At 46.6% G+C, this 18,114-nt stretch overlaps 1 protein-coding gene across 1 annotated transcript in view; it reads left to right on the forward strand.

Annotated features, from left to right (window-relative positions):
• RELL1 (RELT like 1) overlaps positions 1-17,822 on the forward strand; it is a 142,546-nt gene extending 124,724 nt beyond the window's left edge. Inside the window, exons 7-8 of the mRNA XM_004706350.3 lie at positions 1,823-1,961; positions 17,349-17,822. Coding sequence (XP_004706407.2) covers positions 1,823-1,958 — 136 coding nt within the window. The 3' untranslated portion in view covers positions 1,959-1,961; positions 17,349-17,822. The remainder of the gene's footprint in view (positions 1-1,822; positions 1,962-17,348) is intronic.
• The last annotated feature ends 292 nt before the right edge of the window (positions 17,823-18,114 follow it).

An 18,114-nucleotide genomic window follows, 5' to 3' on the forward strand; every position in this document is an offset into this window, starting at 1 on the left:
CAAACATTTGATTAAATCCACTTCATTTGCAAACCTCTCTGTTTGGCTCTCTTTGGTTAAGAAAACCAATGCTAGTGCCCACAAATCTGAAAGATGTTCATTTGTGTTTTATTGACTATACAAATGCAATCAACTGTGTAGTTCATAATAAACCTTGAGAGGAATGGGAATTCCAGAACACTTAATTGTGCTCATTCCGAGCTTGTACGTGGATCAAAGTGCAGTTGTGTGAATAGAACAAGCGAATACTGCATGGTTTAAAATCGGGAAAGGTGTGAATAAGGGTCATATCCTCCACCACACTTGTTCAATTTGTATGCTGAGCAAATCATCAGAGAAGCTGGATTCTATGAAGAAGAATGTGGCATCAGGACTGAGGAGAGTCTTATTAATAACCTGCAGTATGCAGATGACACAACCTTGCTTGCCCAAAGTGAGGGGGACTTGAAGCACTTGCTGATGAAGATCAAGGAGTGTAGCCTTCAGTGTGGATTACCACTTGAAGACCAAAATCCTCATAACTGGACCAATATAGGTGACGTGATAAATGGAAAAGAGATGGAAGTTGTCAGGGAGTTTGTTTTGCTTGGATTACAATTGATGCTCAGGAAGCAGCAGTCAAGGGATGAAAGGATGTGGTACATTGGTTAACTGCTGCACAAGACCTCTTTACAGTGCTGAGGAGCACAAATGCTACTTGGAGGACCAAGGTGTGCCTGACCCAGGCCATAGAGTTCTCACTGTATCATGTGCATGTGAAAGTTGGACACTGACTGAGGAAGAATGTAGAACTGTGGTGCTGGGGAAGAACATTGAACATGGACGACTAAAAGGACAAACTGATCTGTCTGGGAAGAAGTAAGGCCAGAATGTTCCTTAGAGACAGGGATGGCAAGACTTCGTCTTACATACTTTGGACTTGTTGTCAGGAGAGGCCAGTCCCTGGAGAAGGATATTGTGTGGTAAAGTGGAGGGACAGTGCACAAGAGGAAGGCCTTCGACTAGTTGTTACTGACCCAGTGGCTGCCTCAGTGGGCTCAGGCAGAGGAACAATTGTGAGGATGGTGCAGCACCATGCAGTGGGTTTTTCTCTCATGCAAAGGGTTGCTGTGGGTCAGAGCTGACTGGATGGCACCTCACAGCAACGCGCACATCATTGTAAGAAACCACAACTCTGAAGCTGTTAATATTTGAGTACCTGGATAGGAGCCCTAATGGCATAATGGGTTATTCATTGGGCTGCTCACGGTAAGGTCAACAGTTCAAACCTACTAGCTGCTCCCAGGGAAAAGATGAGGTTTTCTGCCCCTGAAAAGATGCACAGCTTCAGAAGCCCACAGGGTTGCTCTAAGTCATAATCACCTCAGCGGCAGAGGGGGTTTGTGTTTATATGCATTTTGTATGACATATACAGGGTCTCATATGCTTGTGAAGGACATCCTGGTTGGTAAAGTAGAGGGGCCAGGAGAAAGAGGAAGACGCTCCACAAGATGGATTGACCCGGCGGCTGCAACACTGAGCTCAGACGCAGGAACAATTGTGAGGAGAGCGCAGGACCAGGAAGTGTTTGGTTCCATTGTGCATGAGTCATTATGAGTTAGAGCCGACTCCACAGCACCCAACAACAACAACAACACAGGCCATCGAGCACAGTGTGGTGTGGCTGAGAGGAAAGCCGGCTGGCCTGTGTGGCAGGGCTGGGGTTCCTGGGTGGAAATGCCACTTTTACTAACCAGAATCATCTGGGTTGCTGAGTTTGGACCCTCAGAACTCTTGCTTCTCTGAAAGACAGAACCAATGGCATCTTCTCTCTGCCCCTCAGGTTTAGAGTTACAAAAGTGGAGCACAAGTCCAATCAGAAGGAGCGGCGGAGTTTGATGTCAGTCAGTGGGGCCGAAGGCGTCAACGGGGAGGTGCCTGTGACACCCATGAAGAGGGACCGGAGTGGCACAGAGTAGCAGGTGAGTTGGAGTGTGGATGGCATTAGGGGTGGGGGCCGTGGGAAGAGAAGGTGCCGAGAGCCTCTATGGGGAGTAGGGTTGTGTATGAATGACATTTGACATTGAACAAGTACAACAGCAGGGACCTGAGTACTGCTGCTCTGTCCAGAGCTTCTCATAAGGAGGCCTTGAACATGGGTGCCTCCAGGGCCTTGGTACGCGATCCCGAGGAGAGAGGCATTATGGAGTAGTACAAAGCATGGCAAATTGGAATTCACTTTCCCATCCATTGCCCTAACATTCCCACAAGGAGAAAGCACCTGCTGCTGGCTGCATTTTCCTACTCAAAAAAGGACCCAAGTCCAGAGTTTTCCATGTAAAATCACTATAAGTTTTAAAACAAACCATGCTGGCCAAACAAAGTCTAACCTGGTCATCAATTCTAGGGTTACTACCCATTGAAAAGAGCAGAGCAACAAACCAATTAGGGTTTCCTTTAGTGGTTGAGCCCTGGTGGTGTTGGACTGCAAACTGCAATGTTGGCAGTTCAAGCCCACCAGCCACTCTGTGGGAGAAAGGTGAGGTTTTCAGCTACAGTGAACATCGACAGCCTCATCCTCCCAGAGTGCCCAAATGGAGTCACTCTTGAATAGTAACCAACAGAACACGTTTCCAGAAAATCTAAGTATCAATGAGAGGTTTACCGTGGTAGCTGTTTCCCCACCTAGGAGAAATGGAGGGTGAGGTGATAAATGGGACCGTGAACTCTTAAGTTATAGAAGACTGCAGTGAAATATCAGTTATAAAAATAAAAATGATGGTCTTCTGTTTTTGCGCTTTGTCCAAACAGCATATACAGTTGAATAAAAGGGTTTAAGACTGGTTTTTGCTTTACTACAAAAGGAAATTCTTGTAAGAGTGTCCAGATACAGTAATCTTTCTAGTTATAATGGATTAAAATTTAAAATTTAAGTTATCATTTTAGGGTTGTGTCTTAAAGTTCAACCCCTATCTGCTAAAATGTATCACTACTGTTGATCGGTAAGACAGGAGGGAAAGTATTATTACTAAGTTTCAACTATTAATCCTTTTTCTGGAACTTTGTACTCCCTTCCACATTTAAAACTTAATTTCACCTTGGTGTTGGCATCTATTTGTTCTTTTTATCTTTATTAAACACTTTATTGGGGGGCTCTTACAGATCTTGTAACAACCCATCATTCAATTGTATGAAACACACTTGTACATATGTTGCCATCAACATTTCCAAAGCATTAGTTTAAATACAGAAAAAGTTATTTAAAATGGTCACAACAGTAAAAAGCAAATGAAATTGCTAGAGTATTAATGGAACAAACTCAGTTTCACTCTTGGTACGGTTATGTGGAAGGCATTCTCCACTGGTTTTATAGTTGAAAAATTATTTTGTCAAACCCTGTCAGAAGAGTCATGTTCAACATTACAGATTCCGGTATTACTGTGTTAAGCGTTGCCTGTGCTTCGGAACCGTCACAGAATACATTTTCTATGGAATGTATATGATTGATAAAAAGGTTACAACATTTCTTCCCTTCAGCGTAGAAATACGACGGTTTGTTTGGTTCTCCCCCGCCCCCTTTCTTTTCGTGCTGCCCAAATAATACACGAATTTTTCATTAAAAAGAAAGAACCAGATTTACAGCCTTTTAAACTAAGCTTTATTGGGTTCCTCTGAGCCAGAATCAACTGGATGGCTGTGGGCTTGGTTTGGGGTTTTAATCGAGGTGGAGACCACTTTTCTTAGTGTGCACCAGTTCTCAAGAACTCCCAGGAGGAATATTACTCTTTCCACTCATTATTTTGAGGAAATTTAAAAACAAAAATGAGTGCTTCATAATTTCGCAATTTTTGGTTTTAGAAGGGTTTTTTTGTTTTTTTTCATTTTAAAAACCTGAGGGAGAAAGGGTGAACAGATGACAAGGTCTACATATAACCTCCTCCCTGGGGGACGGACAACAGAGAAGTGGGTGAGGGAGGCGTTGGATGATGTAAGATATGATAAAATAATAATAATTTATAAAATATCAAGGTTTCAGGGAGAGAGGGAAGGGGGGAGGGAGGGGGAAAATGAGCTGACACCCAGGCTCAAGGAGAATGCAGGTGTTGTGAGAATGATGATGGCAACATATGTACTAATGTGCTGGGCACTAATGGTATATGTAAGGATTGTGAAGAGTTGTATGAGCCCCTAAAAGTGATTATTAAAGAAACCCAAAAAAACCGGTGATGACCTGCCGTTAATTTAGCTTTCATCTCAGTCTCCCCTTCTGTTCTGGCTTGAATAGCATTTGTCACTTTCATGTCCCTTTTTATAGGTTTCAGAAAAATTAAGTGTCGGGACACATACGTGATCCTGGTTTAAACCCCCCTTGGAGCCATCCCAGTCAGAACATTACGCAGAAGAGTCAGAGCTTCAAAGAGTCGGGCTGGTGGGGGGGAGTGGTTGGGAAATGACTGAACTCACGGGGAAGTAGCCTGGGCCCTGGTGTCAGAGCACACAGGCTTGCAGTGCCAGTGTATCCCTCCCTGGTGGTGGATCCGGGACAGGCCATCCTCCTTTGGATGCCTCCTGTGGGGTGGCAGGCAGAGTCCTGTGAACCCTCCTGGAAGGCCAGGGCCGGCGTGCAGGGCAGGCTCAGTGGACGCTCCTGCACAGGGGCAGTGACGCCCTTGTGGCTGATGTGGCTGAGTCGGGAGGGAAGGAGGTGGGGTGTGTGGCATGCGCCAGCACTTCACTCCTCTTCAGCACGGAGTATGTATGTATCTCGCTGTCTTCCAGTTGATGCTCACTCTCAGTGACCCTATAGGACAAGGGAGAATTGTCCCTGCGAGTTTCCGAGGCGGTAACTCTTTATGGAAGTAGGAAGCCCTTTATTTTTCCTGCAGATTGGCTGCAGGGTTTCAGACTGCTCGTCTTGGGATGACAACCCAACATGTCACCACTGCGCCAGGACTCCACTTTTCGGTCCTCTGCTTACCGGCGGATGGGCATTTTGGTGGCTGCCCAGTTTTCATTGCTGTGGGCGGTGCTGCCGCGAACACGGGTGTGCAGCTCTGTCTGTCTGCATCACTACTCGCAGGTCATGTGGGCTGTAGTTGGGAGTGGGATTCAGTGGTAGTTCTTGCCCTTTGACCTCTGGGGCGATCTGGCCCCAGGCCCTTAAGTGCAGAGGTCAAGTAGGGGACTCTCTTGAAAGCTGAGAAGCAAAGGCGTCTGTCTTTGGCTCCTCAGTCAGTTATGGGTGACTCGGGAAGGGAAGCAAGAGGCATCTATGGAGAGAAAGAGGATGATGGAGATGATAGTAGTTATTTTAAAAGTCACTGTTGAATAGATTCTGACTCAGGGCCATCTCACGCGTGTCAGAGTAGAACTGGGTTCCACAGGTTTGTCAATGGTGAACTCTTCTGAAGGAGATCACCAGGCCTTTCTTCCAAGGTGCCAGTGTGTGTATTTTAACCTCCGGGCTTTCGCTCAGCTATGTGGTGTTCACACTTGGGTGCTCACCACAAGGTCAGCAGTTCCGAAAGCACCAGCCCCTCCATGGGAGAAAGACGCGGCACAAGCTCCTGTCTCGGAAACCCATGGGGGAAGTTCTGCATCCGCCGTGGATCGCCACGAGTCAGACTGACTCCGTGGCATTGAGTTAGTTACTCTGGTGTTTTTGGCCCGCAGAGTAAGCAACATCTGCCAGGACCTAGTGATGACAACACTGGTAATTGCATCGAATGGTTCTTCAGGGTCCTGCTCTTCCATGTATTGTGCTGGGAGAAAGATGGGGCTTTCTAAGCCCATGAAGAGTTAACCATCTCGGAAAGAAACAGACGGGCAATTCTGTCCTCTCCTATAGGGCTGCTGTGAGTCAGCATCCACTAGATGGTTGTGAATTTTTCGGTTTTTGGTAGTCAGTTACAGAGTAAAATATTAAAACATTCTCGCTGCCACTGAGTCTATTCTGACTCAAAGGGACCCTATAGGACAAAACAGAACTAGCAGAACTGCTCCGTTGCCTTTCTGGAACTTTAAATCTCTCCGAGAGCAGACAGCCTCATCTTTCTCCTGAAGAGTGACTGGTGGGTTCGAACCACTGACCTTGCAGTTAGCAGTTCAGTGCTATGCCACCAGGGTCATTTGGTTATTGCAGATAGAGAACATAGCCATCATTTCCAAAGTCCTAGAAGATGGGGAAGCTGGACGGTCCCTTGATGCTAAGATGGGGCTGTGAGGCCCCGGCACATTAGAGAAGCATGCTGACTAGTGATACAGAGACCTCATCCTCTAGGCAGAGAAGCAGCAGGCTGTGCACATCAAGGGGGAGGGGCAAAGAAAGCAGGAGCCCCAGGGAGGGTCTGTGGTGAGTCAGCAGTCTGGCAGGGCTCTCTGTCATCCAGTGCACATGGGCTCTGATCCAAGCCCATGGGGGCTCTAATCTTAGTGTCAGCCCCTTGAAAGTGTTTTTAACTGCCCTTCCTCCTGGTTGCCTGAAGCAGCACATAAGGTTATTTAAGTCAATGAACGAAGGCAAGTGCAAAGAGAATGTATGGAATTCTCTTGTGCCCTGCAAAGCGGCAGCTCACACACACAGTGCCCAGCACCCGTGGCACTCATTTGAAATGTAAAAATAGCGTTTGCATTTCCATAGAACATGTTTTCAGGCAGTGTCCCTCTCTGTCATCCTCTCCTTAAAAAAAACAGTCTATTTGTGTGACATCCCTGGCTCCTTGACCAAGAGCGCACTTGCCCTCTGCCTGGTTTATCTTGGCAGTGCGGAGAAAATGGTTTCTTTTTTCCACAGAAAATGTGTTTTGATTTCTTCTCAGAAGAATGAGCCTTTGTCCTTCAAAGCGAAATAAATCGAATTGCTTTCAGCCTTCAAATGCCACTGCCTTGTCCCAATTGTCACGGGGCTCTTACTTTTCAAATATGACACTTTGCGAAGCGCTCTAGATCTACCCCAGCTGCCCAGGACAGCCCAGTCGAGCCCACACCCCCCCTCCGTTTCTTGATGGTCTCTTTTTGAATATGTTCGGATTCCAGGATCGCTATGAGTCCGAATGACTCGTGAGATTGAATCTTTTTGAAATGTGTAAGTTAGCATACGAAACATTGCCCAAACGAAGAAAAATGGTCTCAGAGATCTCCCTTTGTTTGAAAGTTTGTTCATTGACTTTAGTGGATTTCAAATGGTTCAAACTTAACTTTAATTGTGCTACTTAACTAGCAGCTTTTGGAGGGTGGGGGCAGGCTACTTAACCCTTTCGGGGTCTCAGGCATTTCACGTTTACGATGGTGATTGTTGCTTGACTCGCGTGACTTTTTTGTGTCTAGTGTGTGTGTCATCCTACTGCACAGAGCTAATGAAAAGCCAGCTGGTGTGGAGTCGGATGCTCATAGCCTCCATGTGTGTCAGAGAACTGTGCTCCATAGGGCTCTCAGGCAGCTGAGTTTTCAGTAGTTCACCAGACCTTTCCTTCCAGGTACTGTAGATACTTGTGGATAAGCCTACTTTTCCAGCACATTTTTATTGTAGTTTTTGTGGTCAAATTAGGGGGCTCAGCTGACATTTGGGTCGGCTTATACTGGAGTATATACGGCACTTCTGAGTGGACATAGTAGCTACCAGGTCTATTCACGGCTTCACTCGGGAACTGTCACAGAATTGTTGTTGTTGTTGTTGTTGTTAGTCACTGTCTAGTCTGTTCCAACTCATAGCAACCCTCTGAACAACAGAACAAAATCCTGCCTGGGCCTGCGCCATCCTCACAATTGTTCCTTGGCCTGAGCCCATTGTTGGCAGCCACTGTGACAATCCTTCTCAGGAAGGGTCTCTTTGTTGATGCTCCTCTGCTGTAACCAAGCATGATGTCCTTCTCCGGGGCCTAGTCTCTCCTGGTCACCTAGCCAGAGTATGTGAGACAGACGTTTTGCCATTCTTCCTTTTAAGAAGCATTGTAGCTGTGCTTAATATTTTTCACCAGACCATAATTCAAATACTTCTGTTCTTTTTTTGGTCTTCCTTATAACTATTCAGTGTCCAACTTTCACATACATATGAAGCCATTGAAAGTACCACGGCTTGGATCAAGAGCACTTTAGTCTTCAAAGAACAGCCTTTTTAACACTTACAAGAGGTCTCCCGCAGCAGATTTACTTAATGTAATTCATCTTTTGATCTCTTGACTGCTGCTTCCATAAGCATGGATTGTGGAACCAAGCAAGATGAAATCTTTGACAACGTCAATGATTTCTGTTTATCGTGAACTGACCTACTGGTCTAGTTTGCAGATGTGTGTTTTCTTTGCATGGAGTTGTCATCCACACCGCAGACTGCAGTCGTCGGTCTTCATCAGTAGTGCTTCAAGTCCTCCTCTCACTTGCAGCAAGCAGGAGTGTGTCATCTGCGTGTTGCAGGCTAGTAATAAAGCCGCCTTCTAACCCTGATGCCACATTCTTCGTCATTTAATCCAGCTTCTCTGATGATGTACCTAGCCTACAGCTTCAAAACGGATGGTGAGAGGATGCCATCTTGCTGCTCACCGCTTCTGGTTTTAAACCATTCCGTATGGTGGTGCTCTGTTTGTTTGCACAACTGCGTCTTCATCCGTGTACAACTTCTGCATGGGCACTCTTTAGTGTTTTGGAACTCCCCCTCTTCTCGAGGAGTTAGTACTTACTAAATGTTCATTGTTATGAATACTTACATGTTACTCTTGGTGAGTCAACAGACCTTTTGGTTCAGCGCCGGTCTAAAACCACACGTGGCTCCACACATGGCCCTCATCCAGGCTCTCGGTCCTGTGTTAGCCTCTTTCTCAAACTTCAACCTTCCGTGCTGTTAGCCCATTTTTATGCCTTAAGAACATACTAGCTGTGACCGCTCAGAAATATACAGTACTTGGCAAGCCCCTGAGGAATTTGCTTTTATACCTGGGTCATGTTCTGCTTTGTGTGACCGGGGCTTTGAAGAGCGAGGGCCGCATGGAAGTGGACTCAGAAATAGAAACCAGATTGTGAAACATTTTACTGACGTAAATTCTTTTTGTTAAAAAGAAACCAGAGGCTGGGGTTTGTGTTATGCCAAGTTGACTAGAGAAAAAATAAATCCAGTGACTCACACAGGTGTAAGAAAGAGCTCTATATCAAGAAAACATTCCAGCCCAATCTAACTCAAGTCTGTAAGTTCAATACTAGTCCATAAGTCCCTCTTCAGACTTTCACAGCCACATGCAATGATGCAGAATGCAGGAATATCACCGGCCGGTGGGTGCAAAGGCTTCTGGATCCAATGGTGGTGGCTGCATCTCCAGGACTCTTACAGCAACCAGCGTCAGCCAGCAGGAAGGTGAAGGCAGAGAGCGGGGAGGTTCCCAGAGCCCTCCTTATGAGAAGGCTGTGCCCACAAGGAGTCACCAGAAGGCTGGCTGACAGGCTAGGCTCCATCCCTAGACTTTCATATATCTCCAAGGTGACATGAAGCGTGAGTGAAGCGCGGACAGCGGTTTTCTCGGCCCAAGCCGGTGCTTGGCTGTGCTAGTGCTCTGCTCTGAGGAAGGCCCCCTTCCCTTTCCGTGTCACACTTATCCCGAGGACTCTGAGGAGCCACAGGCTGGCTTCCCTAGCCTGCTGACACCTCTGACTGGTAACAGAAGCAGCCTTCCCACCTTTCTTTCAAACACTGACCCGGAATTTCATGGAGTCACCCATGGGGGGTGGGAGGTGCTCCCCTGAAGTCAAGCTGCTTTATTTGTAGTCCTCTGGTTTGCTCTGTTATCCATCTCTAGGGAGGAAAGTGGGAGGGAAAACTTTAGGTAGGACTGTGGTGGTGCTTGTCCTGGTGGTGCAGAGGTTTAAGTGTTGCATTCTAAGTGTGAGGCTGGCAGTTCAAAGCCACCAGCTGCTCCTCAGAAGAAAGATGTGCCCATAAAGACTTACAGCCTTGCAGACCCTACAGAGCAGGTCTCGATCCTACAGGGTTGCTATGATTGGTGTTGGCTTGCCGACAGTGACAGTGCATTGGGTTGGTGGGCTAGTTGCCGTGGTTACTTTAACTGCCACAGAGCCAAGCCTCAGGGGACCTATTACATGATGGAATGAAATGCCACATGGTCTCTTGTATCCCTAAGGTCAGTGGCTGGTGGGAATGCTATGAGCCATTGACTTTCATTGGCTGATTTTTGAAAATAGATTGCCAGATCTTTCTTCATAGTCCTTTTAAATCTAGGAGCTCTGCTGAGACCTGTTCAGCGTCATAGCAACATGCATGTTCCCACAGATGAGTGGTGGCTGCCCATGAGCCACAATGATTGGTGCATTAGCCTGGGTACTATAGAGAAACAAATCCATAGAAACTCATGTATAAGAGAGAGTTTTATATAAAGGTTAAGTGAGCATCAAGAAAACATCCCAACCCAGTGTGTTGCCCAAGCCCACAAGTCCAACATTAACCCATATGTCCAACACCAATCCACACAGTCCTCCTCCATCTCACGAAACAGACGGAATGATGCCGACTGCAGGAGGAAAGCCGAGTCAGTGAATGTGTAAGCATCTCAGTGCTGGCAGGGGTCTCCAGGGCTGCATCGGGGTAGATCCATGTGCCTTCTCCTTGGGGATGTCTTGCAGGAAGTCAGCCTTGCCAGCTGAAGCAGGGAACTGGCTAAGGCAGCTGCACCCTGGTGCAACCATCACAAAGCAAGAGACCCGAAAAGAAGGCAACGCTCACCGAACTATTTAGCTCTCCGCCCTTCAATTAATCCCACATGTGTTTATAGGCCAAGTTGGCACAATAAACTAACTCAATTGGGAAGCAGACCCCAGGTCTTCTGTATGGGAGGGAAGAATTCGACAGTGGGACAACCAGTGCCCCTCAAGGTTAACCACACTCAGTGCCATCGAGTTGATTCTGACTCTCAGTGAGCCTTGAGAACAGCGTAAAACTACTTCTGTGGGTTCCAAGATTGTAACTCTTTACAGGAGTAGAAAGCTTTGTCTTTCTCCCACACCAGTGGCCCTAGCATTAATTATTTTATCGCTTTTCTCCATAACTTGTATATTTTAAAAACACATAATTTTTAAAAAGCAAAAGGGACAAAGATCTCAGATTTAATGGCAGCTCTAATTCCATTCATTAGTCTTAAGTCTTAGCAACGAAATCCATGGAAGAGAAACAGCATCGAGAACAGATGGGCATGGCTAAGACCACCGGGTTTGCTGAGCACAGTTCTAAAGGGCAGGAGCCAGGCTCTGTGTTGAGTCCCACGCCCATGTGGGAAGGGAGGAAGGTTAGCACCTGGTAGAGCAACAGGTATTGGAAGCCAGCCATAGAAATTTATGGAAGTTTACTTCATGCCCATTTCCAAATCGGGACAACCCTTCTGACTTGAGAGTCAGCAGGGCTCCAAAGAAGAAACCTCTTACAGACTCACACAGTCTAGGCCATCAGTCGCACACATTGCTAAGGGGAGAGGCACAGAATAGCGTTTGGCTGTGCAACATTCACTTGAAGAATAATTCCCGTTTACCCTAAACCATAGGTCTGGTTTAATGGATGTCATTTCTGTTGTCTCAACTGCACACAGGTAATTTTTTAAAAGAGCACAATGGCCAAGGCAGAACGTTCTGCACCAGCGCACCTAGAGGGTTGTTGGACTTAGGGAGCCATAATGGCCTAGGTTAAGTATTTGCCTGCTACTGGGAAGGGCAGTAGTTTGAACCCACCAGCTGCTCTCAGGAGGATGAGGTCATCTGCTTCCATCGGGATTTTCAGCTTTGTTCTCCTGTATCCTCTAGTGTCCTCGTGAGTCAGAACTGACCCGATGGCAGTGAGTTTAGTGGCGCACTAGTTAAGAGCTGTGCTGCTCCCTGGAAGTTGGTGGTTTGAACCCACTCAGGGACTCCGTGGAGAAAAAGCCTCGCATCTGCTCTTGCCCAGATAACTGTTGGTGTCGTCAAGCCGGTCCCAACCACTAGCGCCCCTACGCACCACAGAACCAAACAGCTGGTGCTACACCACCCTTGCCATTGTTCCTATACCCGAGCCCATGGTTGCAGCCACTGTCAGCCCAGCTCATCGAGGGGCCTCCTCTCTTCTGCTGCCCCTCTGTTTTAACCGAGGCATGAGGTCCTTCTCAGGGAGGGGTCTCTCCTCATAACATATTCAAAGTATGTAAGACAAAGTCTTGCCATCCTTCCTCTAAGGAGCACTCTGGCCTTATCTCTTCAGCAAATAAATGTCTGAAAAATGAGTATTTCTGTATTCTCCTCAGGTTCAGAGAGGCCCAGATTAAACATAACCCTGCAAAGTATTAGTATCACTCGTCATAAGCTGCTCAGGTAGAGACTGACGGCCACTTAGCTGAACTACAGTTTACCAAGCAACAGAGAGGCAAGATCTCACCTCCTTGGTTTTCCTCGTTAGAACGAGGAGGTTCTACCCAGAGAAAGCAGCTGTTCTGACTTGACACAGTAAGTCACAGCTGTGTTGAGACTCATCGGGTGGTGCTGATTCGCATTAAAGAATCCTCAGTAGTCGATGTGTTTTTCCACGTCTCATACAACTTTTGATGTCAGTTACCGTTTACTCAGAATAAAGTGCTCCGAGGCCCACCACCCCAAGGACTGGTGAGTCACAGATGTTTTCCTTTGGTTGCCTGGGAAATGCACTGCTGCTAACTATATGAACATTGAAATAGCTATGAGGCTTGAACCAGTAGAGAGCAGCTAAATAAAAGCTAAAAGAGCAAGACCACTCAGCTTCTCTTTTGAGCAGAGATACACATGAACGCAAGCATCAGCCAATAATTTTCATAAAATGAAACTTCGGTAACACTTAGGTTGAGCATCTATAAGCCGAAATCTCCCGGCCAATGTAGTACAGGACCACCCTGGTTGGGGCCCAGTGTAGGCAAAGGGGAAGGGAGAAAAGCCTGCTTTGTGGTAGCATTTGGAAACGTCAAACGTGAATTCATACACCCCTTGACCAGATAACAGTAAGAATGCGTGACCACGGATTCCGTCTCGGTTCACAGTGACCCGATCTCGTATCGACAGGAGGGCACAGACAGACCCACGGCGGTTCACTTCAGCTTTGTGTACAACTTTTTAAAAAGAGAAAATAACTGGAATACAACTAAATATCCATCTCTGGAGATTCATTAACCCGCATTCCTATTCCTTTCATTGTAAGGCCAAGCAGACTGAGGAAGAGCCAGGCAGGGACACACAGCAGCTCTCCTGCTTCATTTCCTGGAAAAAGCAGGTGGTTCCATTTTGCAGTTTTGCTTCACAAATGATACATCCGTACACATCCATTTATGTATGCATGTATATACGCGCACATTTATACACGGATGGACACGGGAGCTTCCAAGAGTTTGTGGGACATTTCCATTCTGTCTCGCGTTCCTAAGTTCTTGGGCATTTGTGGGTCCCTGGGCCTGTCCTTTACTCCCGAGTTTCCTCGCAGCTTGAGCTGGCCAGCCTGAGAAGCAGCATTTTTCGTGGAGGGACAGCATCTTCCACAGGAAATCGCCACCCAAGAGTGCCCGGGGAGAGATCCCCTGCGCTAGAGGATCTCAGAGGTCCCTTAAGTCTGTAGGAGGCTCAGATTAAATGCACTATGTTTGCTTTTAGGCTAGTGGGTGTTCCGCGGATGGATAACTTTGTTCATCGGTGCTGTTCGCAGCTCAGTGACATGGTTCCGCTCTGAAAGGATACACCATCCTTGCTAGCTGCTGGCCAGCTGTGCCCCACCTCACTCCGCACACAGTGGATTGATGTGCTGTGCGACCCTGCACCGCCCAACATCAGTTGTGGAGCGCACCGTTGGGATCCAGTGTGTTTTCATTGGCTTTAATTTCAGAAGTAGCTCGCCAGGCCTTTCTTCCTAGTCCAGCTTAGTCTGGAAGCTCTGCTGAAGCCTATTCAGCATCCTTGTTAATTGGTCCCCAGCAATCCTATGCACAATGGTGTGATAGGTTTATGGTGCCAACCTGACCAAAAGGAGCATGTGGGATTAATCAGGTGGCTGTTTTGCTAGAGTTTGAACCTCCTTCGAGACCTGCTTTGCCATCCTTCTGATACATTGCTTGAGCTTCAGCCTGGTGGATCCTGTCGCCTTGCATTGCTTGAGTTTGATAGCTCTTCGGCATGCGTTGCTAAGCTCCTGAGCTACTGACTTGTTGACTCACCCTGCTGTTTGCTGCCTGAGGGCAGATTCTGCCTGATTTGCCTGAGAGAAGACTTTGCTGTCTGCTTCCTTGACCTTGGACCCAGCAGCCCGTATGAGTTGAAGGACTTCCAGTATACTATAGAACCCCAGACCTCAACGCTAATCCGTTCTAGAAGGAGCATTGAGATGCAATGCAGTCAAGTTATGCATCAAGTTTTTACCCTAACCTTGCCTTTCTATACAAAACATTACACAGAAATTTCAAAGTAAGTTCAGAGTTAAATAATACAATTTAAATAAGAAACGCAACATTAAAAATGTTTTAGGCAACTACAGTATGGCCCGTACCTTGAGGTTGATGAGGATCTGGATCTGTGGACACGGATGTGGAGAGGAGGTGTGCAGAGAGTCATTGTTTGGAAGGGGAATCCCCGAGCATAAAATCAACTGGTAGCTGCTTTTCAGGAGTTTTGTTGTTGTTGTTGTTCCTTCTTTGTCTTTTTTCACTAGGACCTGGCTGGCTTTCTCTGGATTAAAAAAAAAAAAATCTAATGTGGTCTGCTGTTGTCGTTTCCTTAACTGTTTTCTAAAAGGGTTTACTAAATTATCATCAACAATATCTACTAAACATGGTTAACCAGTTCCTTACTATGATGAGTCTTTTCAAAAAACTCTTAGGAACCATGTTTTAAGCTAAAGACAATACAAAAAGCCACAAAAAGTAAATGATAGCAAAACGCTTAGAACACAGCCGCAAAAGGTTTAAACAACGCGTACTAACAATGCCAACACTGCTTTTGTTTACAAAAATCACGTGCATTGGGTTGAATTCCGATGTTTTGTTTGAGCTCTGATGCAAAATTTTCTCAACATTTCGAGTAGAAATCTGATTATGTCGAGTCCTGGTGTGCTCGAGGACCAGGGTTCTACTGTACTAACTATTCCATGAAAGTGAGTTGAACTGAACCGTCTGTACTGCTGTGTGGACTAATTAACTTATGTACCCTTCTCATCATATAAACCTATTTACATATATATGTGTGTATGTATGTATGTATGTATAATCATAAGTGCCCTGGTTTGGTTTCTCCAGAGAACCCTGCCTAACACAAATGGAAAAGCAAACCTAACCATATATATATATGTATATAAAACCCTAAGTGCCCTTATGATTTGGTTTGGTTTCTCCAGAGAGCCCTGCATAACACAAATGGAACAAGCAAACATTGCCTCTCCTGCGCCCTCCTCACACTTGTTAGGCTTGAGCCCACTGTTGCAGCCACTGTGTTGCCAGCATCATAGCACCGGGCACTGGTTCATCATGACAGGCGAGTGGTGGCTGTGTGTGCCCAAGGTACATAGGCTGGGAATCGAACCCTGGTTTCCCATGTAGAAGGAGAATTCTGTCATAGAACCCCATCTTGCCTCATCCAGAGTCGGAGGCCTGGTTTGCTTTGACCTTTCTGCTGTCACTGAGCTGCTTACTTTGCCTGGGGTTGAAGCTGACCGTTCAAACTACTTCCCTTCTAGCAGTGGGTTGTCTTGGAGGAGAAAGAATTACATCTGTAGTTGAACAGAATTGGAATCGGGATATTTTCAAAATACTCACTTATGTGTAAGACCTAAGAACCCCAATGACATTGTAGGATAAGCATTAGACTGCAGACCTAGGGGTCAGCGGTTCAAACCCACCAGCCTTTCCTCAGGAGATAGATGAGGCTGTCTGTTCCCGTAAAGATTTCCAGCCTCTGAGTTCTAATACAAGGTTGCTTTGAGTCAGAATTGACTCTGGCAGTGGTTTTAGGTGTCTGTGTGAGACTACAACCACCATATTTTCCAAAAAGAGTGGCCATAGGCTTATCAAATGTGGCCGGACCACCTGGGCAATAGAACCAAGAACCGTTGTAAAGCAGGGTTGGTTATATCCTCTCTCTCCCCTCCGGAGGGCACCCCTGTTTTGAAAATGATGATGGCAACATTTATACAAATGTGCTTGACAGAATGGATGGATGGTTAAAAAAGCCCCCAGTAAAATGATTTTTTTTAAAATCATTCTGCTTCATAGTGACCCTATAGGACAAGATAGAACTCATGTGCGTTTCTGAGACTGTAACTCTACAGTAGAAAGCCTCATCTTTCTCCTCAAAGCGGCCGCTGGTTCCAAACTGCTGACCTTGCAGTTCACAGCCCAATGAGCTACCACTCTGCCACCAGGTATCCTTAGTCACATTAGGAGATCTTATTCAACAAGCAGTCCAATCCACACGGTGGCTTCTGAGGGGATCCGCCAGGCCAGTGGAGAGATCCGTTCGGAAGGTTCTGGTGGCTCTTTAGGGACTCCCAAGGGGTAGACACAGGATGATCACTGGGGCGGATTGAGGGAGACGTTTTTGAGAAAATGGAAAGTGGCAGAAGGCTGTGTGAGAAAAAGGCCGGAACGTGTCCCCGAGGAACGATTGTTTTTCATCTTGACAATGTACTCAATCATTCTCCAAGGGCGCCCAGGGCTGTCCTTGAGAACCACATCGGAAACCAAACCTCACCCCCGCCCCAACTATCACCCTGATCTTGCCACTCAGCCTTGGTTTTGCTCCTCAAAGAGCATTTCAAAGGAAACCCTCCAGGGTGCCCTAGCAGATGTGTGCACGTGCTGTGAACTGGAGCGTGTAGGGTTCCACGCGGGCAGAGTTAGACATGGAAGCCCAGCCTTCGAATGTGTAGGACCTAGAGGGAGGAAACAGCAAGAAACATAGCCTCAGGTTGTGATGTTTTTAATCAGCGTTGCTATGATTTTGTAGCAGTACTTTTGACTTACCCTGCTATGTATAACATAGTAACAGTAATAAAAAGACTCCAACAGAGACTGAGCATGAATCCCTGTGCATGTGGTTACACAGACAGACCGGGCTCGGAGACGTGGTGTTCTACAGACAGACCGGGTGCAGAGTTGTTGTTCTGTAGACGGACGGGCTCTCTGCTCTTGTCCCCAGGCTTCTTTTTGTTTTATAAAACTCGAATAGTGTGGGCCTTTGGGAACAGTGATATTTAACCTCCTTTTTATAAAGAAGGGAAGTAAATGGGAGAAGGAGCAAGGGAGCTTGGCTGGGAGTAGATTCTGATTCCTCTGTTTAAATATTCAGGCAGGTTAACAAAAGGAGCCCTGGCCTTTTGTAAAGCTCTGCCTTTGTGTTTTCTCCCACAGGAGGAATCGTTTGAAGACGTCTAGGAGACGGAAAACCTTACAAGCTATGAAGTTGCCTAGGGAGTATTTGATATCTTTTCTACAGTTTCTATGATGGCATCTGCGAGTATGTGGATTGGACCGAACGGGGAATAGTGTTCTATGCTGGACATGGACGTCTTTCAGCTTTGAAAGACGTTTTTGGTTAAAATATCTGATGAAAAATGTATTCATTCCCAGGAAAGGAAAGAGCCCATATTTGATCTTCCTGACTACCCCTCCCAGGCCTCCGCCCTCTGGCCTGGCGCCGCTTTCTCCATACAGTGTACAGTGGAGTTAGTCACGCAGTCTCAGCTCATGCTGGGGTCTCAGGCACGTGCGTGTGTCTGAGGTCCTTCAACCTTCACAGCCGTTTTTGGATACTGGTTGTAAGAAGACGCTCTTACAGTTGAACTGTTACAGCAGGTCACTCGTGAACCTGTGGAGGAGATAGGTCCTTGGAGAAAACCTGGTGGCCCCTTCAGAAACAGAGGGGACCCAGCCCTAGACTGGAATCCGTACTCATGAATACCTGCCTCCCCAAGGTCATTCTAAAAAGATGGCAGTGTCGCCTGAGTGTGAGCCAGGTGATTCTGTGTCTCCCTTTGAATGAAGGGAGAAAGCGGTTGAAAGTTACTCAAGTAAAATATTCATGTTGACCCAAGGCCAAAACAAAAAGGCAAAAAATCCACTTCTGGTGAAAGATAGGCCAGCACCCAAGCTCTGACGTGGTTCTTGGTGCACTTCC

This window comes from Echinops telfairi, unplaced genomic scaffold (assembly GCF_000313985.2).
Source record: "Echinops telfairi isolate 266 unplaced genomic scaffold, ASM31398v2 ScPeMD7_7468;HRSCAF=8506_0, whole genome shotgun sequence".
NCBI lineage: Eukaryota > Metazoa > Chordata > Mammalia > Afrosoricida > Tenrecidae > Echinops > Echinops telfairi.